This window comes from Phocoena sinus, chromosome 2, assembly GCF_008692025.1.
Source record: "Phocoena sinus isolate mPhoSin1 chromosome 2, mPhoSin1.pri, whole genome shotgun sequence".
Taxonomy (NCBI): domain Eukaryota; kingdom Metazoa; phylum Chordata; class Mammalia; order Artiodactyla; family Phocoenidae; genus Phocoena; species Phocoena sinus.
The window spans coordinates 5,856,450-5,882,666 of NC_045764.1; the positions used below are offsets into that span (position 1 = coordinate 5,856,450).

General features: G+C 40.2%; 1 protein-coding gene across 1 annotated transcript in view; it reads right to left on the bottom strand.

Annotated features, from left to right (window-relative positions):
• PTER (phosphotriesterase related) overlaps positions 1 to 26,217 on the bottom strand; it is a 71,836-nt gene that overhangs the window by 31,126 nt on the left and 14,493 nt on the right. Inside the window, 4 exon segments of the mRNA XM_032617450.1 lie at positions 2,249 to 2,334; positions 3,234 to 3,474; positions 4,945 to 5,037; positions 5,040 to 5,401. Of these exon segments, the coding sequence (XP_032473341.1) occupies positions 2,249 to 2,334; positions 3,234 to 3,474; positions 4,945 to 5,037; positions 5,040 to 5,378 (759 nt within the window). The 5' untranslated portion in view covers positions 5,379 to 5,401.

Below are 26,217 nucleotides of genomic sequence, written 5' to 3' on the forward strand. Positions count from 1 at the left end.
GGGAACTAGGATCCCACGAGCCGTGCAGTGTGACCAAAAAAAAAAAAAAAAAAAGAAAAAAAAATCAGGTAGACCCCACATCCTGGAAAATAGAGCCTAAGACTTAGATGGTGAGTAACTGAGGTTTCTAAAGTTCTTGTATTACTCGGAAGGAAGGAAGGTAAAATTGTTTACTTTTTTTTTTTTTTTTTTTTTTTTTGCAGTAACACGGGCCTCTCACTGTTGTGGCCTCTCCCGTTGCGGAGCACAGGCCTTGGACGCGCAGGCTCAGCGGCCATGGCTCATGGGCCCAGCCGCTCCGTGGCATGTGGGATCTTCTCGGACCGGGGCACTAACCCGTGTCCCCTGCATTGGCAGGCGGACTCTCAACCACTGTGCCACCAGGGAAGCCCTGTTTACTATATTTTAAAATGTTTAAATTTGATGTGTTAAATATACATGTTAAATTTTCTGCTATAACTAATAGGATATAAATCGTACACATACCTTCCAAAGAAGTAAAGAGGATAAATAGAATATGGAGGTGAAAAAAAAAAAAAACCAATAAAAAGAAATCAAGAAATTTTAATGATAACTATGACAAAAAAATGAAATAAGCATATCAGTAAACATAGTCAATGCAAATAAACTGAATTTAGCGTATAAAAAAAGAGAATGACTGGGTAAAACTCCAAACCCAGCCATATGCTTTTTATACAAGACACATGTAAATTATAAAGACAAACACAAAAAGACTGGTACAGTCACATTAACATCAGATAAAACAGCTTTTAAAACTCTAGTACTGGGCTTCCCAGCTGGCACAGTGGTTAAGAATGCACCTGCCAATGCAGGGGACACGGGTTTGAGCCCTGGTCCGGGAAGATCCCACATGCCACGGAGCAACTAAGCCTGTGTGCCACAGCTACTGAGCCTGTGCTCTAGAGCCCGTGAGCCACAGCTACTGAGCCTGTGTGCCACAACTACTGAAGCCCACGTGCCTAGAGTCCGCGGTCTGCAAGAAGAGAAGCCACCGCAATGAGAAGCCCGCGCACCTCAACAAAGAGTAGCCCCCACTCACCTCGATAGAGAAAGCTCACATGCAGCAATGAAGACCCAATGCAGCCAAAAATAAATAGAATAAATTTATTTAAAAAAAAATAAAATAAAATAAAACACTAGTACTTACATTGCAAGATAAAGCAGCTCCATATATGTTGATATAAGTTTCAATTCATCAGGAAGATATAATCATTTGTATGCATGTGATAACATAGCTTCAAAATATATGAAGCGAAAACTGAAATATGTACAATCAGAAACTAAAAATCCACCATGAGAGATTTTAACATACTTCTCATAGTAACCAATAGATCAGGCAGTCAAAAAATCAGTAGGAACATAGAATATTTGAACACCATGATTAACAACTGTAGTCTAAGGGGCATATAGAGAGGATTTATATAATAACAGCAGAATGCAATGTTTTCAAGAACTTAATAAATATTTAAAAATTTTAAAAATATATATTATCTATACTCTTTTGTATGCCTGATACACTTCACACTGTTTAAAAAGAATCATCCTTATTGATTAAAGGTGCTACATATATTCCATATCATACAGGAGTATATTATCAAATACATTATTTTAAATTCAAATGAAGCTACCCAGGATTGCATAGCAAATGGCAGAGGCAAGATTTAAAAGCACATGTCTCTGGGTCCAAAGATTCTATTCTTCACACTACAGTGCACTACCTCTGTGACCAGTATCCAGAAACATCCCTCTGTTGTATCAGTACAACCAGAAGATTCCTGAAGATAGCCAAGTATTGATCTCAAGAGCAACCCAGCTGCCAGGACACCTGCCTTTACCTTGAGGTCCCTCAGGTTCCCCGTTAACACTGGCGTCTCTGTTCTGCCACAATTATAATATGTTTTTTTTTTTTTTTTCTGCACAGGATTTTACAGTATTTTTATTAAGATGAAGCGTTTTACCAATACGTCCTGTAGGAGCATTCGTTTATTAAATAACAGACTGTCGGGTCCGATGATCAGGATTTATCAGTCTGCTAACATGGCTGTATTCCACTTTGCAAGACAGAATTAATTGTAACGTATTATCAGTCTCGTCGGTACCGTGTTAATTCTTTCATCAATTCAACGTAAAGGCCGATGTCTAGCCTTTGCGGCATTGTTAGGCTTCTTCATACAAATAACTGCAGCCAATGTCTATTTATATAGTCAGTTGTTTTGCTGAGCCCTACGGGTCTAATACAATATGAGAGGGTTGAGTGGTGGACCTCAGAAAGACATGTCCATGTTTCAGCCGTCTGAATCTCTGAAAGTGACCCTATTTGGAAAAAGGGTCTTTGCAGACGTAATTGTGTTAAGGATCTTGAGATGAGCTCATTCTGGATGATCTGGGTGGGCACTAAATCTAATGACAAGTGTCCTCATAAGAAGCACGAGAGGAGACACAGACGAGCAGAAGGAGGCCATGTGAAGACAGCAGAAATTGAAGTTAGGCTACAAGCCAAGGAAAACCTGGAACAACCAGACACTAGAAGAGGCAAGGGACCCTCCTCCTGTAGATCCCTGGAGGAAGCGCAGCCCTGCCAACACCTTGATTCCAGACTTCTGGCCTCCAGAGCTGTCAGAGAGTACACTTCTATTGCTGGAGGCCTCCCAGTTTCTTATAATTTGTTACAGAAGCCATAGGAAACTAAGACATAATACCGCCAAACAAATAATGTACGTATTACTATTATTTTTTTAGCCGTGCATCTTCCAAAATTAAGATGATTCAAACCACCAGTCACAACAACACACCTCAGCACTTCTATGCGTGTGTTTATTCTCAGGGTGAAAGCCATTCAATTCCCCTTCCCTTTATATTTGCAGATAAATGTATCACTCTCAACTACTGGCAAACACTGAGCATGTGGAGTTAGCACCCCCTGTGACATCATACCCTGAGACAAAGTGGGGACACCAACTGTGAAGCATTAGGAAGGATTAAGTAAATTAAAAGAAATGCCTTGTGCAAAATACCTAGGATACTGACACGGGGTAGGGACACAAAAATGGCACTGGTGATTTTTATTAACGTCTATGGTAAAACTTTATAAATACTATCTTCCAAGTAGTTCGTAGTTTTTTTCTAGTGCTTTATTGATCTGATGATTTTATTTATTGGATCATTCATGAATCTTGCGATGGTTCGCACTAATTGGTAGATGGTCTGCTTACCTGTCAAGGTGTGACGTAACTTGTTTTGGAGGTGTGACATAACTTGTTTGGAGGTGGGATTCCTTCCCGGGTGAATAATAACAGGACGGCCAAGCTGAGCCTGAGCGTGAGCTGTTGCCTGTAGAACCCTTCTTTCACCCTCAGTCAGAGGCCAGGAGCAACCAGTTTCCCCAATAACGCCACACTTGATACTGGTTCCATCAGCTCCATGGAGAATTTCACGAACAAGGACATCGGTAAGCTGAGGAAGAGAATGAAAATTGATAGGTTGGATTTTATCAACATCGAGTCACCACAGTATGTGAATGAACTAGTCATTCAGTCACCCATCCTTTTAAAACTGTATCCAACATTCATTCAGTTAGTATTGGTCAATGGGAAAGGCATTTTACTGACCAAATCTTAAATTCAGCAAGTTACCGTAAAAGAATTGGAAAAAGAATCGATAAATGTATATGTATAACTGAGTCACTTTGCTGTACACCTGAAACGAACACAACGTTGTTAATCAACTCTACTCCAATATAAAATACAAAAAGTTTTTTAAATCAAAAACACAAGTTACTCTAAATCAAAGAGTCCATAGAACTTACTGTGATTATTTACCAAGAAATTCATGGCTTTAGGAGGCTGCAGGGGAAAAAGTGACTTAATGAGAAGTACATTCATTGTACATTCGTTCATTGAGATAAAAATCTGTATTTTAACCTAAGGGGCACCCAGAATGTAAAAAGACTGCCTCTGAATCTATGTCAACTGTAGCAAGTAATTCTTTAATTTTCTCTTATTCATTCTGTCCTTTATCCTATACAGCAAAGCAAATTCACAGCACACACAATAATACTTATATTGAGTGCTTAGAAGAATGTGTAATCCCTGATATCAGGATAGTCTTCAAGTAATATAAATGTGTAAAAGGGAAAGGCCTGACTGGAAAAAAAATGCAGATAAAGTTTTGAGATATTAAGTATTTTAAAGATTAACTGACTCTTTGCAAAGGCTGCAGCTGACGTTCTATGCCTACGAAACAGGCAATGGAAGATACGTATAAATATATACATATGTGTGTAAACACACATCTAAATGTATATTATACGTATATATAGAAGGAGAGCACACACACATACAAAAAAGCTTCGTGGCTTATCCTTTCTTTTTGTCCCTGAAAGATTTACTTTTCCTTCTGCCCATTCTTGCTTAAGATCATATTATGACAAAAACAGGAAAATGGATTTTCTTCTACCCCTCCTGGTTTGTAAAAGGAGAAGGAAACATATTCACAACTGTGCCAAGTCTCTGCCTGCCAGGTTTCACCCGACAGTGAATTTTTATTGCTGGTTATTATAAAATCCAGAAAGAAAATTGAGGTTGCATAACTGAAGCTTCTAATGGAAAACTGAGGTTTACACACAGACTGTGCCACCGCTACTGCACACCATGATATACATGAATCTAAGTATTAACCCATTGGGTCTTCCGGTGACCAGTGCGTTAAGATCTCCTTCCTGGATGCTTTTTCTTTATGAAGTGAAATGTTCCTAATTTAGGTCCCATTGACGGATGCCTTTGCTAGCTAGCAAATTTCTACAGCGTGCCTCTGAGCCAGTGACATTTCCAAATGTAGATGACACGTAGGGATAATCCACGGTCTGAAGTTCTGATGATTCTGAATTTACACGCAAATATTGTCCAAGAAATTAGGGCTTTTTACCTGCTCCACTGACATGGCTCTGGTCTCTGAAGAGTGAGTTCCATCCACATAAAACCCAGTTCCGGATGTGATGTGGACACCAGTCTCTTCTGCAAAATCCGCTTCAAGGTCTGCACATCTCAGCTGATCCCAGTGGTTGTGTTTTCCACCAAAGCTCCTCCACCTTGGGCTTTAAAATCCAACAGTTCTTCCTTGATGGCTTCCGTCTCCTGATTCAACTGCAGATTCTCTTTATGGGAATAAGGGTTTTTCTGGATCCAAAATAAATTTTTCATTGTAATAGGTTCATTGGAGATCACTTTACGGCACGGAGGAGGTGGGTAGTAAGAGCAGGCAAAAGTCATTGTCAAGTGTTCGTGGGTCAGGGTGCGGCCCAGTTTGCTTGGCCCCGCAAGGCCCAGAACAGTTTGCACTTTCCCACTTAAGGAAGACATTTCTGATGGGACCAGGAGATGCTCTAAAAAGAGTGTTTTCCGGAAAAAAGAAAACTGTAATCAGAAAATTTAACACACACATAAATTCTGTCCATAGGGGATGTGAAGCTGTGAACGTATACCGGTATAAGAGAGAGAATCAATGAGACTAGAGATACGATCTCACTTATCATCCTGCCAAAGTCAGAGTCTGCTGCTTGTAAATTGCTTGCGTTCACTGCAGCTCTAAGTGACATGCGTGGCGTTAAATGTCCCCCAACCACTTCTACTGGGACTCCTCTGCCCCAAACTCATCTACTGGAAGTATCTCTTGGTATTCAGTTCACATTTTTCTTTCGCTTAATTTTACCTCATTGGTCATAGCTATGCTGCCTTGGATAATTCAAAAATAATCTCCGTTAAAAAAAAAAAAACTTCATAATCAATAACTTGTCTCAAAAGCAGCCATGTATCAGAACTGTTTCATTTGTCATTTTTCGGCTAAATTAAATGTACTGAAGCTACTGATCATTCCATGACTCATTCACTATCCACGTGAACAAATTTCTCTTGAAGGTCCACCATGTAGAAATTGGATATATAAAGAGAAATACGACAAAATCTCTGACTATGACGATTTCACAGATTATTCCCCCCAAAACAGCTGGAGGGACTACATCTAGGTTGAATAATGAAAAAGAAAAACAAACCTCTCCATTCTAGATGTTTTATTTTGCCTAGGGCACACCTCAGAAATACACTTCAAAAATACGGAAAAGCAAAAATTCCTAGGCGTAATGAGTGACTCTGAGTTACTGAAACTGAAGTCTGTTGTCTCTAAAAAGAGCAAATACCTCTCTGTTTATCCTCTGTTTACTTTCATTTGTGACACAAGTTAAGTGTGCATCAAGTGTCTATCAGGGACAGCAAGGACCCGATTCCAGTGCTTTTCATTTCCTAAATGAAGGGATTTGGCTTGGAAAGAAAAAAGACGATCCTGAAAGTGGTGAAGGTACATAGTCAAGGGCAAAACCACGGCCAGAGACAGTGTCCCACTGGAGCACCAATCAGACACACCCAAACGGACAGTGGAAAACAGTCTGCTGGGAACTGAGTAAAACAGTGTCTTTCGAAGCTCTCACATTGTTCCTTTTTCTTTTTTCCTCCTCTCCCCTCTTTTTAATTGTGGTAAGATATACATAGCATACAATTTGCCATTTTAACAATTTTTAAATGTACAATTCAGTGGCATTAATTACATTCACGGTGTTATGCAACCATCACCAGTATCTGTTTCCAAAACTTTTTTCATCACTCCAGACAGAAACTCTGTAAACATTAAGCAATGATTCTCCATTCTCTCTTTCCCCAAGGCTCTGGTAACTACCAATTTACTTTCTGTCCCTATGAATTTACCTCTTTTAGATATTTCATTAAATATTTGTTCTTTCACGTTGTTCCTTTAAAAGACATTCTGTGACCATTTTCCCCCTTTGATGGGGGAGGCACATCCCTCTGATGGCCTTCTCTGACTTTCTGAGAATCAGTTTTCCCATCTGTAAATTAGAACAACAATGCACATTTCATAGGCTGCCATAGGAATTAAATTACATAGCACAGGTAAAAAGACCTGTAAAAGTGTCTGGCACCCAGCACACACCTTCAAGAAAATAGTAGCTTTGTTATGCTCCTTCTGGAAACTATTATATATGTCCTGGGTTATTTCTTTCTAGAGGAAGTGGTTGACTAGAGAAGCAATGGGTATAGCACAAGTTTGTAATGGGTGTAGCGCATACATAAGACAAGGTGAAAATAAATCAAGGGTGGAGAAAGAGGAATACTGAGTTATGGGGCCACTTTACATCAAGCCACTACGATTATCTGGAATGCAGGTGTTTGATATATACTAGGGTGCAATGCATAGATGATTGATTTAGACTGTTTGACAGAGAACTTTAGGACTTGTGGCTAGCATGGCCATTAATTTCTGTTTGAGAGTGCTCGTCTGCAAGCCAGGCTTCCAAAAGCTAAATATTTCACGTGGCGGGCATAGCAGAAGAAGATCGTATCTATTTAGAGAATCAATCTGTAGCTACCAGTCACTACAGACAGCAATATTTTCCATGGATGATGTCTAAGGACTCAGTGTTCGATGCCTTATTCCTTGCTACTGTAGCTAGTTCTGAAATCAAAGTACCATTAATAATAGACTCAATATCCCATGTGGGTTCATTTGTTCTTTCCCTCCTTCTGGCTGATGGCCTCACCGGTGTGTTCCTAGAGAATCGCCAGGGGCCAGAAACTTGGATAAACTGACCAAACACTATCACTTTTACTAGAAAAGCACCACACTGCATATTTAATTGATATAGATTTGAAAGAGCAATGTTGGTAAGTTTCAAACTCACAAGCTGTGAGTCTTCGTGAAAAAAACATCACCTAGGAAATGTCATCTCCTCTGGGAAATTCCTCTAACACTCTCAGGCACAGCTAGTTGGTGCTTTCTGTGATCATATACAATGTAACCCACACTTGAAAGATAAAAGATTAAAGAACAAACTATAGCCAACACCACTCTATGCTAGAATGTATCTTTTAGTGGATTAAAATATGCAAGTAGATTTCCTAGTTCCTCTGCAGTGAGGGAGCCCTTTTGGGTCTATATTCACCCTGGAACTTGTTCTCTTCTCAGTCAGCAGGCAAGGGGCTATTAATGGCCCTCCTCCATAGAGAGAGTGCACAGAATACAGACAGTAAGTGGGCAGTGAAAGCTGCAGTGCACAGCTTTGCAAGCAGGAGTGACCCCCCACCCCATGCAAAAAGGAGGCTTCAGGCATTTTACAGAGCATCTGTGGCAACCTGCACACTGTGTACACCTGCACAGAAGGTAGCAGGAAGAGGGTTAGCCAGAGCTGTAAACACATCGGCCACAAGCTTTGTTGTACTTCAGGTATGAAATCTCAGCAGTCAGAGAGACTGAGGACAATCTTCAATTACTATGACAGCCTGACCAGGGGAAACAACTCTTCCAATTCCAATGGGTATGGAATTTAAAAAAAAAAAAAGAACATAGAAATTTAAAGAAAAAAAGAGGAACAGAATCAGAGAACAGCACTACTATACCACTGAGCTGGCAACCAGAGACAATATGCAGGATTGGTCTTTTCGGAAAACATATGCATAAATGAACTTTTATAAAATGTATAGCAGGGCTTCCCTGCTGGCGCAGTGGTTGAGAGTCCGCCTGCTGATGCAGGGGACGCGGGTTCGTGCCCCGGTCCGGGAGGATCCCACATGCTGCAGAGCGGCTGGGCCCATGAGCCATGGCCGCTGGGCCTGCGCGTCAGGAGCCTGTGCTCCGCAACGGGAGAGGCCACACAGTGAGAGGCCCGCGTACCGCAAAAAAAAAAAAGTTTAACAAATTGGATAAATTACTGGAGTTGGGTGGTGAGTAGGTAGTTTGGGAGCAATTTTAGTTTCATTTCACTGAAATTGTGCCACAGCTATTTCACCCTAGCCATTACTCTTAAGAGTTTTTTCTGTCTACCTAGGGTGGAGATCCATCTCAATTATATTTCAGAGAGTAGGACTTCTGAACCTCTGAATATTCTACATATGAATGTGTGGAATTTCTTTAACAGCAATATACTGTCCAATTTCATAGACATAAGCCCTCTTCCTGCCCCTACATCTGCTGTACCAGGTCCTAGACCAGATTGGAGATACACAATTTATAATTTTAGAAGCAATGGTGAAATTGGCAAGTTGATGTTGGATGAATTGATTTTCAGTTCACTTGTTCAACAACTGTGTAAGTTCTAAGCTCTGCAATAAATCCCTTGGTCCATTTCACTTATGGTTGTTTCCTTTCCCTAATCAAACCCTGACAGATTAAAAAATGGGAAAGCATTTCAGAGTTTTATGCAGGAGAAGATATGATCTGAATAACCTGGCAACTGTGCGGAGAATGGACAGAAGCGGGGCCAGTGTGCCTGCAGAGACCAGCGGGGTGTTGCTAGAATCTGGACGAAATCCAGTGGTGGCTTAGTCTGAGCTTGACGCCAGTGGAGATGGTGAGACAGCAGAAGCAGAAAGAAGTACAACAGATGGAAGTTTCTCACTGGCCTTGCTGGTGCTATAAAAGTAGTATCCCCCAAATAAATGGGCTCCTTAGAAAAAAGTGCTGTCTCATGGAAATGTGTGGGCACTTCTATTTTTTTATGGGTTACATCATACGGAGCAGCCAGTACTCCATAAACGCCGCACTTAAAGCTGACATTTGATTTGTGACTAAAATATTTTAAACACCACATAATACTTTTGGAAGCTTGTTTGAATACTTCCGTCATGTGCAGGTTCAAGCCTTTGACATGCCTTCTCTCCAACAGCATCCGTCCGGTGGCCGAACAACAGTGACACAAGGAATTTCTCCTCACACACGTCCCCACATGTCCACTTGCCCAGATATTTATGGCTAAGTGGTTCTCCTGCGTGGAGATTTATAACTTTTCATATTAAACACTGTCCAAAGATCAAAAGCCATGTCGGAATAAACAGAAAGAAATCCAGCCACCTCAGTACACAGAACAATATGGGGACCCAGCAAGCTCTTCAAACTGTGACATAAATAAAACAAACTACTCAGAGAATACAAATGAGGCAACTTGTATCTGGAATTCAGAGGAAATGGTGGGTTTCATCCCCAAGTTTTTTTGTTTTTTGTTTGTTTTTTGTTTGCTATTTGACTAAGGAAGTAAGAGAGACAAACTTGGGATATTTCTAAATCTCAAACAGCAAATATGAAGATGGTGGCAGAGATGTACACAGGAAGTGACATTCCTAGAAAAATGCGGTCACAGGCAGGTGTGCTTGGGAAAATGCCCCGCCTCCTCTGGCTCAGCTCGGCGCTTCCCCATCCTGTGCTCCTTGATGAGAACGGTTCATCTAACCGCTAGGTCAAGTCATTCAAGTGTTTATTAAACTCAGAAATTACACCAGGCTCTTGACTGAAGGGATGGAGCTTGTGGCTTCGTTGACTCTTTAATTTAGTCAACCATGTGCTAACTAGTCAACCCTTCAAGTCATACACACTGTAACTTTGGTAAATTGTACTGCTGGCTTCTTGAATCCATTACGTGTTTAGTCAACAAACGGTAAATATTTTCTCCTCAATAAAAGAAAGAGAGGAAGGATGTGGGTGTAGGGGGAAAAGAGAGGGGGAAAAAGCAACATTTCTTTCTATGGAGGTCAAAATACAATACTGCTTGCTACTTATCATAGTAACATAAGTAATCGTTGTGCAATGTTGGCAAAATGCTGCTGTCTGCAGAACTGAACGGACCTTCGTGTTTTTCGTCATTTGAAAAGCTAAGATCTTAGCTCATCTTAGCCTTTCTTATTCTCAGAAGAAGGTTCCATACTCAGTGCTTTGAGGATGTTTGATGAGACTTTTTGATTTTGCTAACATCAGTCCTGGAAGAGGAAACATACACCAAGTTACTGAATACAATAATTAAAACTTCTTTTTCTTCGTAAAGAACTCTCTGAGGTGAAGTTAGTTCTCAGCTTATTATAGAGGGCGTTTTTTTGTTTTTTTTTTCTTCCATGGATTCCTAGCAATAGGTTGTCTCCTGGAAACAACAATATTTTGAGCAAATTGCACAGCTGGTCCTTAACTATATTTAGTCATTAAGAATCTTAAATTTTGTGCTAATTTTAATTCTTGGCAAATCAAATTAATGTCTTATCCACAAAATATCTATATTCCTCACACAGTTTCATTTGGGAGGCTATTCTTGAGGTGGCCTGGTTTAGTTGGAAGAATGGTCCGGTCAGAGTCAAAGCTCTTGGCTTTTCCTCTGAACAGCTGTGTGACTCTGGGCAAATAACTTAACACTCTGAGGCTGTTTTCCCATCTGTGAAATGAAGGGGTTGACCAGATGACTTCTGGATGACATCCATGCTTCTGTGATAGCCTTTAACTTGAAATGGATATTATTGACTTTCTAGAAATCATTATCAATGGAGGTTGTACTTTAAGAACAGTTTTTAAAATGTGTATTTTATATAGATATGCATACGTACATATAATAAGAGAGACAGAATGAATTTCATCCATTAAATATCAATTTCACTTATTAACTATGAATAAAGGCTGTACTTTAAGAATGTTTTTTAAAATGTCTATTTTAGGGAGTTCCCTGCTGGTCCAGAGGTTAGGACTTGGTGCTTTCACTGCCGCGGGCCTGGGTTCAGTCCCTGGTCAGGGAAGTAAGATCCTGCAAACCACGCAGCCAAAAAAACAAAAAACAAAAACAAAAACTGGGGCTTCCCCGGTGGCACAGTGGTTGAGAGTCCGCCTGCTGATGCAGGGGACACGGGTTCGTGCCCCTGTCTGGGAGGATCCCACATGCCGCAGAGCGGCTGGGTCCGTGAGCCATGGCCGCTGAGCCTGCGCGTCTGGAGCCTGTGCTCCGCAACGGGAGAGACCACGACAGCGAGAGGCCCGCATACCGCAAAAAAAAAAAAAAAAAAAAAAAAAAAAAGTACATTTTATGTACATGTGAATACTTACATACATGGAGAGAGAGACAGAGAAAGAGAGAATGAATGAATGAATGAATGAATTTCACTTTCAGCTACTTCTAACCTTAAAAGAGAACTCTCCAAGAGGCTAGGAGGGACAGATGGTTTGAAAGAACCCTGAACTTGAAATTCTGGCTCTAATGTTTCCTACCTGTGTAATTGTGGAAAATTTTAAAGCTTAAGTGAGTTGAGCTGATTTCCTCACTTGAAAACTGCAATAGATCTGCCTGATCTACTGCTTTAGATTTGAAACGAAAAGCAAATAAGATAGTACCTAAAAGCGTTACCTAAATTATAAAGCCCCAGACAAATGTCCTGAATTATTATTATTTGCCAAACTTTGAATTCTTTTCCAAATATTTGCTGAGTATCCTTAGGCAAATGAACCTAAACTTGTACTCTAAAAAAAAACTAACAATAAGGGGTTGGAGTTGATGAATCAAACTGAGGCTCTAATTTGCTTAGAAAGGAATTCCTTCACTTGAGGCCCATGACTTTTAGAAGCAGATTGACTGTTTCAATTGACATCACAACTCACTGGACTTTTGGAAATGACCCACTGAAGTGACTACAGCTACAGGAGGCCTTCATTATCCACGGAGAACTGGTACTGGAAACGCCTTTTTAAATGAAGGGACTTCAAACAGTGTATTAGCTGGTCTCCATAGCTGGCTTTCGGTGAACTGTGCTTTCCAATATTCCTGTCCTGGGGCAGCAGCCTCTTTCCAGACTGAGCTAGCCTGTGACTGGCTTTAACCAGTAGTGATGCTGTGTCAGTTGGGGACCCAGATTTTTGGAAGTAGCTTCTGCTTTTGTGCTTTGGGGAACCTTGAGCTGCAATGTAAGAAGTCTGGCTACCCTCTCATGTGGAGAAGGAGGGACCCTAGGACTACATGGATAGTGGGAGAGGCTCCCGAGTCACCCCACTGAGCTCAGCCTTGTGGCCGTCCCTGGGAAGGTACCAGACAAGTAAGTCATCTTGAACATCTGAACCCAGCCAAGATCCCACATGACTGCAGGCCTAGCTACAGCTAACCTAGCAGAGTCTGGCCAACCCACAGGATTATGATTATGGGAGATAATAAAATGGCTGTTATCTGAAACCTGTGGTTTGGGGGGATGGTTTGTTACACAGCAGTGGGTAATCAAAATGTACAGAGACCAAAGCTGAATAGTAAGTCATATTTAAAGGACTTGATTAAAATTTCAAATTAGAAAAATAAAATATTATAAAATAAGTCATAATTATCAGTGTGCCATAATTGTTGGAACAAAAAATTAATTGAATGTTGGATTTTTAAAAATTAACTGAATGTATAATTTTTGTGATGAAATTAGGTGATATGACATCCTTTACTTGACTTTCGCACCCCAGTTATGGAAAAGGTTATTTTTGCCAAAATATTTCTGAAGACTTTATCATTTTCTTTTTACCCAGGTCCCCTATTAACCAGTTTTATGCTGCGTATTCTCTTTTGAAGCACTAATCCTGATGCTATCCATGTTAATTTCTCCTCTTGGGTTGTTAAAGGTCTAATTCTGTCACATCCTTATTTGGGGTTTGTATGTATTATAGCATTTCTCCAATATCACTTTTCTCAATCATGACGAACTGCATCTTTTTTTTTTTTTTAATTTTCAATTTTACTTTGCAGTCTATTTGCATCATATCCCTTGATACTGATGACTATTTACAGCAGTCAGCAGAGTTGAAGAGAAAGATACTCAGATGCTAGGCAGGAACAGAAATTAGGATTAAGGAAACAGGAATGCTAAAATGGGAACTAGTTTTTGAATGGTCAGTTCATTAGTGCATAGATTTGGTTTATCTAAGCCTCTTAATGGTGGGGACGGGCACTCATAGTGAGTATATCATAGAGTGAAATGTAAACGTATATCCCAGCAAATGTCACTTTGTACTGAATTGATCTATTAAGGGATTTGTCTCCATTTGACTAGGTGCTCTGTGTGTGTGTGTGTGTGTGTGTGTGTGTGTGTGTGTGTGTGTGTGTGTATAGGAGGGGAAAGGGGGAAATCTCTCTTTTCTCCCCTATGCTTACATAGTATCTAGCATTTGGTTTGCACCTGTGAAACTGGACTGAACTAAATAGAGTCATTTGTTTATGCCCTAATGAGTGAAAGAGCAAAAAGTTTCATCCTAAAATGAAAAAAGGAAAATTTACTATAACTCTATCATTCCAATAAGATTAAAATCCCCCCCCTTTTTGTTGAAGTTTGCAAGTGGAAAGGGCACATACTATGTACAACTATACTCCAAATCCCAATGGATTATCCCACAAATAGTTACTTCTTCTTTTATATACAAACAAATGTGACAGTCTAGTTTAAATTATGCCTTCTTAGTGAGAAATGAAGACAGAAGTGGCCACACATATAAAATTCTCAAGCCTACAAACTAAACCTCAAGCATGACGTATTTTTTAAAAATAATTGCCAATGGATACAACATAATGGAAAACTGTCCAAATTTCAAATAAGATACTTATTTGGAATTGCTGCTGCCGGGTAAGCTCTAAAACATGGTGGCAGAGAGAGGAGCTTGGTTTCAATTTTGTGTAAACAATGCTTAATAATAAAAGTACTTAAAATGTATACCACATTTAAGGAACTTAACTTACACTTGAAACACAGCTAACCATTTGGAATTTGTCATAGATAGAAATCTAGCTTCCCATTAAAAAAAAAAAAAAAGCTTTCCATTCTAAATGGCAACTGAGTCCTAAAAGTTAGCAGAAGTGGGCACATTTTGGGGGATCCAGTAGAAAGTATGAGTTGGGAGATGGTTAAAACACAGATGGCTCATTCACTGTCTGGCTTGTGAGAGATGAGTAACAGCATAGTGAACATGGTGACATGTGGCTCTCCTATACGTAACCCTAGCAAAGTGCCGACTTGCCCAACGTTTCTGAAAAGCAGTTTAGCAATATGTAGCTAGAGGTTTTCAGTGTTTTAGTGCTGCTGGGGATCTGTCTTCAGGAAATATTTAGATACCTGTAAAAAATATCTATGCCCGAAGTTTTCTTTTTGGCATTATTTAGAATAGTGACCAAAATATCCAGTAATACAGGAATGTTTCCCTCTATGATGGAACATTATGCAAACATTCAAGTTATAGTTTCAAAAAATATTTAGGGATAGAAGAAAATGCTCTCATAACATGTGAAAGAAAATACAAAACTGTAAATTTATGGTGAATGTATATGGCTACATATGAGTAGAACTTAAAATGTATTGTGTATCTTGGGCAATAGACAGTAAAGATAGATAATTTTTTTCTCCATTACAATTTAATGTTATGTTCCAGTTTTTTAATGTATATCTGTTTCATTTATATCATTAAAAGGGAGTAAAATGAGAAAAGGTCAATCTTACCAGTGTAAACCTATACTATCGTATGCCTATACTATTGTCACCTGTAAAATAATAGGGTATAGGGCTTCCCTGGTGGCGCAGTGGTTGAGAGTCCGCCTGCCGATGCAGAGGACGCGGGTTCATGCCCCGGTCCGGGAGGATCCCACATGCCGTGGAGCAGCTGGGCCCGTGAGCCATGGCCGCTGGGCCTGCGCGTCCGGAGCCTGTGCTCCGCAACGGGAGAGGCCGCAACACTGAGAGGCCCGTGTACCGCAAAAAAAAAAAAAAAAAAAAAAAAAAAAATAGGGTATAGATTTTGGTTTATTTATGTATTTATTTTTATTGAAGTATAGTTGATTTACAAGATTGTAGTAGTTCCTGGTGTACAGCAAAGTGATTCAGTTATACATATATATGTATATTCTTTTTCATATCTTTTCCATTATGGTTTATTACAGGATATTGAATATAGTTCCAGGTGCTCTACAGTAGGACCTTGTTGTTTATCCATTCTATATATAATAGTTTGCATTTGCTGATCCTAAACTCCCAATCCATCCCTCCCCCTTTCCCCCTCCCTCTTGGCAACCACAAGTCTCTATGTCTGTGAGTCTGTTTTGTAGGTAAGTTCATTTGTTCATCCGTGTCATATTTTATATTCCACGTATAAGTCATATCATATGGTATTTGTCTTTCTCTGTCTGACTTACTTCACTTAGTATGATAACCTCTGGGTCCATCCGTGTTGCTGCAAATGGCATTATTTCATAGAATGTAGAGTTTGAATCCTCAGCTAAGACACACAAAGATTTATTAACTCAAGAGCGATTTCAGCTTCTTCTTTATTATCACAGAATTGCTAACTGCCAGTTGAGCCTGAGATTTGATATTGTTCATGTGCAAATACTTCTGATCAAATTACATGCCGTTGCAGTGGCTATGGTTCGCTTTGATTACATTCAAGCTCTTTGACCGAGCCCTTCATGGATTGAACTTGACTCTCGTTGAAGTCCTGGAGCCCAACGAGAATTTTGGAAAAGCTTCAGCAGGCTGAATAAACGTTATCACAGTCAAGCCACTCAAGGACCACAAATCCCACTATGCAATACACTCCTGTTTGTGGTTAGGGATGCAGATGGGGGGGGCAGTAGTCAATGAGTCATTTCATAGGAAATGTCAGAAATGATGAAGTATGGGTCATCATTTATTTATAAGTGAAAAAGAGGGATCAAACAATATAAATTTTAAGTAAAGATAAACCATATAAGGACAAAACCATAAAATAATCTTTTTTCAAGGAAGGTTAACAGCCTTTGACAGGTTAGCAGAAAAACAAAAAGATGAAATAAACATAGTTATCTATCCACTGGGTCCCCCTCCAACTTGTTCTCCATAGACTAGGGATCCTGATAAAACATAGATTTGATCATTTCTGTCCCTCCTTCAAAATCCCCTAGAAGTTTCCCATTGCCCTTGGGATACAGCCCAAAATACTTGGCATAAGCTATAAAGCATGGCATGATCTGGTTCCTTCTCCTATCATTTCACTCCACTCTACCCTTTCTCCCTGACCCCTCTCCTCCCTGGCCTTTCAGTTACTCAAAAATGCCAGACTCTTCAACTCACAATCTTCCTACAGACTCTAAAGTTTGTGTTGTTTTCTCCCCCACTGATTTTGTGGCTAAATTCTCAACTCAGTGCCATTTCCTTAGAAGCTTTCTCTATTTTCAAGCTTGTGTGGTCCTGAGGGCACCTGAGACTTGATCCTAAGTACATTCTCCTTGCCCGCCCCTCCCCACTTGTCACAATGCACTTCAGGTACCTTCTGCCATAGCCCCATCTGCCTCTCTGCAGAAACCTCCACAAATTAACCCTTTCACATCCAGCTTCTCCATCCTTTTAAAAAAAGCTTCTCCATCCTTTTAAAAAAAGCCATAAATATTTCTTGAGCATCCCTTAAGTGTAAGATCCTGTGCTTGGCAGGTAGAGCCTATGGGAGATACTCAACATGCTTGCACCTGTCTCAAGTCTCTGAATGTGTTTCTGCCTCTTTTTTTCTGAGCTAACAAATCCCACCTACTCCCACTCTATTTCCTCAAGCCTTTTCCTATCCTGGCTAACTTGTACTAGGCCTTCAGGATGAGGCTTTGGCATCATTTCTTTTTTTTCTAAAAAAAAGGACCTTGAAATGCTGAAAATAACAACCTTTTTTTTTAAGTATTTAAAAATTTTTTAAGTTTATTTTTGGCTGCCTTGGGTCTTAGTTGCGGCATGCAGGACCTTTGTTGAGGCATGCGGGATCTTTCGTTGCGGCGCACGGGCTTCTCTCTAGTTGTGGCATGCAGGTGTTCTCTTCTCTAGTTGTGGCGCTCAGGCTCCAGGGCACGTGGGTTCTGTTGTTTGCGTCACACGGGCTCTACTTGAGGCGCACGAGCTCAGTAGTTGTGGCACGCGGGCTTAGTTGCCCTGCGGCCTGTGGGACCTTAGTTCTCTGACCAGGGGTCGAACCCGCATCCCCTGCACTGGAAGGAGGATTCTTTACCACTGCACCGCCAGGGAAGTTCCTTGGCGTCATTTCTAACTGGAAGGTTTTCATGATGTTCCTCCTTGTTGCTCAAGCATTCTGGATAAGATGCCCACTCTAGGTGCTCTCATAGTCTGAGTTTACCCTTGAAACTCACATCTTGTGTTAATGTCTGTCCATCAGACTTTGAGCTCCTTGAGGGCAGAGCCCATGTCCTGGCTCTCAGTCCTCAGCCCCTGGCAGTGCCTGGCACATAGCAGTCCTTAATTAAGAGCTATATGCTTGCTTGTTTGAGTCCAGCCCTATTCAACGCAGGATTTGAGGTAACTCACACAAAAGACACATAAAGCAAACAAATATTAAAGCGGAAGCAAGGAAATTGTAAACGGAAGTAGAATCAGGACCAGAAAAGAAGAACAGGTTCATGGTTGTTAGAAAAGGGCTAAAAAATTTTTCCTGGAATATTTATTCATATGCATCTAACAATAAATAATTCTAAGATCATAGCATGTCCCATTTATGGCACATCAGATTATTTCCCTAAATCAAAACCACTAAAACTTATTTAAAAGCATGGAAAACTGTTTTCCCAAAAGTTTTGGGGTTACAGATTTTGAGGCCATGTTTGTTTTTTCAACTTTCCTGTATCTTTGCACTCTAAACTCTCAGAAGACAGTAAACATGCCATTGTAGCTTATCCTTCTGCACCCAACGCAGTACTACATGGGAATACATATGCTCTTTTTGTTTTTTTGTGTGTTTTTTTTGCCGTACGCGGGCCTATCACTGTTGTGGCCTCTCCCGTTGCGGAGCACAGGCTCCGGACGCGCAGGCTCAGTGGCCATGGCTCACGGGCCCAGCCGCTCCGCGGCATGTGGGATCTTCCCGGACCGGGGCACGAACCCGTGTCCCCTGCATCGGCAGGCGGACTCTCAACCACTGCGCCACCAGGGAAGCCCACATATGCTCTTTAAAAACAAAAACAAAAAACTTTCCCTTACGAAATAAGAGCAAGACTCTTGAGCATATAGAAACAATGTCAAGTGATTTCATCTTCAAGGAAGTTCCTACCTGAATTCGTAGCCACCAAATATAAATCCAGAAACTAAAAATACTCAGTAAAATTACTGCAGGTGATTCATAGCAGTAACCATTCCTTTATAAGGAGTAAAACTGGATAATGACTCTTACAGCTAATTTTTTAAATGTATAGACCATCCCCCCCTAATTTCTTTTTAAGAGAGTTTAATTTCAAAATAATTTTCCTGGAATCCCAGAAAGCCTTTCTACTGCACGAGTAGCTACTATCTAAAAGGCATTTCCCACAAAATCATCTCAGGTTATTTATTTTGAAGACCACACAGTAGCCTGTCTTCGAAAAGTCTTGACTTTCACTATCCTGCTTAGCTGGATTAGCTCAGCTTAAAAAGAATCAGTACCACGTATGTGCTTTTAGATTGTCACATTTAGCCTGTTCGGTGTAAAAAGTGGTAGGCCTGCCAGTTCTCCTGCAGAAAAAGGTCAAGGAGAGCCAGAGGACTCTTCACCTGATTGTAGCCCTCCTTGTCTTGTTCTAGAGACTTCCAGAACATGATCTGTTTTCTACCCAGATGCCTATATGAGAAATGCCACCCAGGCTTGAGGAAGAGGATTTATACATATAACTACTTTTGCTTTGAACACTACTTCCCACACACGCAGAAGTAGGTACCACCTCTGAGCTATATTAGTTATGGGCAAGAAGCAGATGCTCAGAAAGTGTCTGTTCAACCAATGAACAGCTTGAGTTCCATCCACCCTTCAATTCCACACTGATGGAACGTAATTTCAGCCGGAAGCAATCTGATGTTCTCATTGGCATCGTGGCCTCGTTCTAGGCTTGTGACCAGCTACTGTTATTCTTTTCGAAATATTAAGAAAAGTAACTTTGATTTGTAGGTTTGAGGGGATAACTTGGTCCTTGGATTCTCAGAGCGTAGGAAGGCAACATAAGGGAGCCTGCCTCCCAGGCATCCACAGATTTCACCTGAGTACATTTCAATTCGGTGTTACAAACGTTTGCTGAGGATCTGCTGATCTCCTTTGGAGGAGGATACTATGGTAAACAAAGATGAAAAAGGAGCACTCCTGCCTTAGGAAGCTGAAGCGTTCCAACACAAGTGCCTGACATAGGGTGAGCTTCCAATGTCAAACTGATATTTTCTGTGTATTGGTGGGACAGCTATGATATAAAGCAGAGTGCAGTAAATGTCTGAAAAGAAGTACAAAGCAAGTGCTCTGGGGAGTATTGTCTTGACAACATTCATCAGTACTGGAGGGGCTGCGAGGGCTTCCTGGAGGAGGTGACATTTAGGCAGTGCTGCAGAACATTAAGAGGATCTTCGCAAGGAGGCATTCGGGTGGCAGGAGCAATGAGCAATGTTTTGGGGTTTGTAAGCAGTCTTTAGAGGCTCATGCATGGATTGCATGGCAGGTCCGTAGTAGAAAATACTGATGCATGGGCTGGCCCCAAAGGATGAGACCTGTATTAGGATGATAATTAAATGGGCAGTGTGAGTATAGGCTGAATGCTGGAGACTGGAGGCTAGGATGAGTTAGGAAACAAAAGGGAATTTTCATTGTTCCTCAGGGATTTTAAGAGCAGGAGTGCGTCTCAGGGGAAAGGAATCCTGGATGAGTATTCTCTTTTTTTCTCCTCTCACTTACAGAAGTGTTAAAATGATAGCTGTGTAAAGTACTTTTCCCAATCATAGTTTGAAAGCACAATTGGAAAGTCTTAAATGTTGACTGAACATAGCATGACTTGATCTCTCAAACATGTTACTTATTGATGGGAAAAATTAAATCAAAATACTTAGAACAATTAGAAAGTTCACAGTAATTGAACTCTCAAACCCCACAGTGATGACCACTATGAATATCACATGGTATGAATGTGTCTTCATAAAACTCTAACTGCATTGAAGCCCCAGCTTTCTATATTGCTGGTTTCATTACTTTCAAGAGATTATGGAATATCAAAAGTGTGATCTACAATAATAACGTCGTGTGTTTCTCTGAAGAGCTCAGGACGCTCTTTACACTTTAATTAAATCTCCTAATGTCCTGGTGAAATAAGCAAGGGACCAGTGAATGTGAGTCACCGAAAAGTACCCAACTAGACTTTGGACCATGGGACATACTTCTGGATGAAATCTGCTATTACTATTATTGTTCCCATTTCACCAATGAGGAAGTAGGGTTTATTCAGACAAGGATCTTCCATTTTCACTGAAGGCAGAATACACCGTTCTAGGCTCTGTAAGCATCCCTTGGGAGGCCTTTAAAAATAGTATAAGATCTCTGAGGTTTCTCCTTTGAGATTCAGCCAGTACTCTTTTTTTCTTTTCTCTTTATTTATTTATGTATTGGAGTAGATTTACAATGTCGTGATAGTTTCTGCTGTACAGCAAAGTGAGTCGGCTATACATATACATGTATCCACTCTTTCTTAGATGCTTTTCCCATATAGTCAACCTGCACTTATTAATGAACACCTAAATGCGCACCAAAGAAAATAGACATCCCCCTTTTCTTGCAAAAGAACACAGGATGAGAATCCCAATGTGTCATGATATGTAATCTCTTGGCTTTCATTGGCTGGTTTATCAGGAGCTTGGCTGAGTTGTCTCACAGCTGCCTTCCCTGTATCCGTGTCCTTCCCACAGCAACAGAGAGATGAGTGGGTACCAGTCTTAAGGGGGTTGATTGTGTTAAAGACACGGTACAAACTGCAAGAGCTAGGAAAAAAGAAGACTAGAAAACGGTAACTCCTGACTCTTGGTTCTATACTTAGAATAGTGGTATAGATTCTAAAGTGAGACTCTGAAAAAGAAACAGACATGCAGTTATCATACATGATATAGTTTATAAACCAAATCCACTTCTTAGGAAGGAAATTAAAGGGCCCAAACCATTTTAACCAGACTATGACACCACTGTCTCAATCTTACCACCTCCTGACATCCTACAAAACACAGGCATGGCTCCCAGAGAAACAGAGATCCCAGTTTGGGGGGAAAAAAATCAGAAAAAGAGATAGATGCTGTCTTGGTTTTAGGTAGTAATTTCTTATCATTGACGTCTGAAAAACAAATGGGGATACAAATAATGAAACTTTATGGCAATATTTGGTTGTAAGATGCTTATAGTGATCCAGACTATGCTTACAATTGTTTAGATTATCATAAAAATGAAAACACAAAATCAAGCATTTTTGTTGAGAATTTGTGGCTCCTCAAGTTTGAGAAAAATTGCTTTAGAGATAATTTTTACTGATGGGTCTAGGAAAGAAGGCAAGGTAACAAATTTTGCCTCGTCCTGAGAGACTGTGGCACCTGACACAGAAACCTCTTTTGGGGAAAGACAGGTATTTGATGTACTAAAAATAAAGTAACAAACAGCTTATTTCTACTCCTGAAAACTGATTTCCGACAGAGGCACCAAGGGCAAGTCTGTAATAAATACATGTGTCATAGAGCAATAATCACTCTCTCCCAGTCTTTGAGATGGCAGAAAAAAAATGCTCTAAAGGAATTCTAAATTCTCAAGATAACAAGCCTCACAAAATTAGGAAGATTCCCTACAGCCAACTAACAAAGTTTTAGTTAACTAGTCCCTGGTCATATATATGTATTTAAATATAAAGGGAATGTAATGCTTATTTATTTTCCTCATAAAAATAAGGTACCCTAAAAGATTTAGAAAGGTTATCTAACATTATATTTTAATTTGGTACTTCAGTCACTGCTATTACTTGCTTCGTAAGAATTCACAGAAAGCTGTATATTTGAAGTACTATTCAACACAGTATTAATCTATGTACTCGTACAATTATGAAAGCAGAAGTTTCCTTTCACTGTAGTTCTAACTGTACTTTAACAAGTACAGGTATACCAAAGCACTATAATTTTAATCTCTTCTTTGGATTAGATTTATATCTGCAACTTTAATAATTTTCATCAATTTCCTAAATAAAAAAAATTTTAACTCAAATTACAAGTCTGCTGGAACATGTCAAATTATTAGATACATCTAAATAAGGTATGGTTTTGAATTTAGGTTAATGGTTTCGAAGCAGGTAACATAAATTTTTTTATTAATATTAAATATTAAAATGCACATTTGTAATTAAAATATGAAAGTTTCAATTAATGTTAAATACTATTTGTTTGCAGATTTTTTTTTTTTAAGAAAATAAGGACCTACTGTTTAGCACAGGGAACTCTACTCAGTACTCTGTAATGGCCTATATGGGCAAAGAATCTAAAAAAGAGTGGATATATGTATATATTGTTTTTGAATTTTATTTTATTTTTTTATACAGCAGGTACTTATTAGTCATCAATTTTATACACATCAGTGCATACATGTCAAACCCAATCGCCCAATTCAGCACACCACCATCCCCACCCCACCGCGGTTTTCCCCCCTTGGTGTCCATACGTTTGTTCTCTACATCTGTGTCTCAATTTCTCCCCTGCAAACCGGTTCATCTGTACCATTTTTCTAGGTTCCACATATATGCGTTTTGAGCTGGAAGGGACTACAGAGCTCACTTAATACAAAGACTTCATTTTTAGATGCAAAAACTGAATCCTTACTTTTTGAAGGCCAGATAACCTAGACCAGAACGCAGTCTCCCAACTTGTTAGTCCAGTGCTCACTTTATTTAACCACGTAGATATTTGCTATAAACACCACACTAAGTTATCCTGGTGTCCATTTATATGGGAACAGTATTCAGAGGGAACATCACTCATTGGCCTAAGGAAGAAGCTACAATTATCCAGGACCAGAAAATCGAATCCCAACTCCACTGTAGACTGCATGGCATGAAGCAAGCCATTTAAGTGCACTCTGCTTCCCTTTTCCTAAATAATAAAAAAAGAACTGGAAAAAAAAAAAGGACTGGAGTAATTTAAATGTATCTACCTAAATTGGTTGTCGCAAGAAGTGGTAATAAAAATAATGACAAAGCATACAGAATCTCTAAGTGTGAACTAAATACTTAATAACAAAAAACTCATCTTAATTATATTTAAACCAAACAGTAATAACCACTTTGAGTCACTATTAGGAGGGAGTGTATATTAGCTATTGCATGTCCTTATGCCATCCGAACAAGCTAATGCAGGGGTTTATCTAACAAGTTCAGCAGCTCCTAAACTTTCCTAGTTTTCCATAATCGGTCTTTATGTTGACCTAAGCCATATAGTAATTATCAATCAAGAACAAACTAGCACTCCATGACTTATCAAATGCACTCCTCGTTACTAAACAGACATAAGTGTTAATGAAGCATTTGTAGTGTTAACACTGTAGAACCATCCTGTAACATATGCAGAGCATAAACCCTGCCAAATACTATTCCCTAATAACAAAATATAGTTTCCTGGGTGACATGTAAAATCATCCAGCTTGAGCTGACCTTTAAAAAACAAAAACTTATCAACTGGATTCTCTTGGATAAGAAATAGATCTTGCAGGGGGGGAACCTTCAAGATGGCGGAGGGGTAGAACGTGGAGATCACCTTCCTCCCCACAAATACATCAAAAATACATCTACATATGCAACAACTGCTACACAACACCTACTGAATGCTGGCAGAAGACCTCAGACCTCCCAAAAGGCAAGAAACTCCCCACGTACCTGGGTAGGGCAAAAGAAAAAAGGAAAAACAGAGACAAAAGAATAGGGACGGGACCTGCACCAGTGGGAGGGAGCCATGAAGGAGGAAAGGTTTCCACACACTAGGAGCCCCTTCGTGGGCGGAGACTGCGGGTGGCAGAGGGGGGAGCTTCGGGGCCGCGGAGGAGAGCGCAGCAACAGGGGTGCGGAGGGCAAAGCGGGGAGATTCCCGCACAGAGGATCGGTGCCGACCGGCACTCACCAGCCCGAGAGGCTTGCCTGCTCACCCGCCGGGGCGGGTGGGGCTGCGAGCTGAGGCTCGGGCTTCGGTCGGAGCGCAGGGAGGGGACTGGGGTTGGCGGTGTGAACACAGCCTGCAGGGGGTTAGTGCGCCACGGCTGGCCGGGAGGGAGTCCGGGGAAAAGTCTGGAACTGCCTAAGAGGCAAGAGACCATTGTTTTGGGGTGCGTGAAGAGAGGGGATTCAGAGAACCGCCTGTTAACCCCATAAGGTTAACAGCTGATCTTTCAGCAGAAATTCTGCCAGCCAGAAGGGACTCGATGGACATATTTAAAGTGATGAAAGGGAAAAACCTACAACCAAAATTACTCTACCCAGCAATGATCTCATTCAGATTTGACGGAGAAATTAAAACCTTTACAGACAAGCAAAAGCTAAGAGAATTCAGCATCAGCAAACCAGCTTTACAACAAATGCTAAAGGAACTTCTCTAGGCAGGAAACACAAGAGAAGAAAAAGACTTAACAAAAACAAATGCAAAACAATTAAGAAAATGGTAATAGGAACATACATGTCAATAATTACCTTAAATGTAAATGGATGAAATGCTCCAACCAAAAGACATAGACTGGCTGAATGGATACGAAAACAAGACCCATATATATGCTGTCTACAAGAGACCCACTTCAGACCTAGGGACACATACAGACTGAAAGTGAGGGGATGGAAAAAGATACTCCATGCAAATGGAAATCAAAAGAAAGCTGGAGTAGCAATTCTCATATCAGACAAAATTAGACTTTAAAATAAAGACTATTAGAAGAGACAAAGAAGGACACTACATAATGATCAAGGGATCAATCCAAGAAGAGATAACAATTGTAAATATTTATGCACCCAACATAGGAGCACCTCAGTACATAAGGCAAATACTAACAGCCATAAAAGGGGAAATTGACAGTAACACAATCCTAGTAGGGGACTTTAACACCCCACTTTCACCAATGGACAGATCACCCAAAATGAAAATAAGGAAACACAAGCTTTAAATGACACATTAAACAAGATGGACTTAATTGATATTTATAGGACAGTCCATCCAAAAACAACAGAATACACTTTCTTTTCAAGTGCTCATGGACATTCTCCAGGATAGATCATATCTTGGGTCACAAATCAAGCCTTGGTAAATTTAAGAAAATTGAAATCATATCAAGTATCTTTTCCGACCACAACACTATGAGACTAGATATCAATTACAGGGAAAAAACTGTAAAAAATACAAACATGTGGAGGCTAAACAATACGTTACTAAATAACCAAGAGATCACTGAGGAAATCAAAGAGGAAATCAAAAAATACCTGGAAACAAATGACAATGAAAACACGACGACCCAAAACCTATGGGAGGCAGCAAAAGCAGTTCTAAGAGGGAAGTTTACAGCAGTACAATCCTACCTCAAGAAACA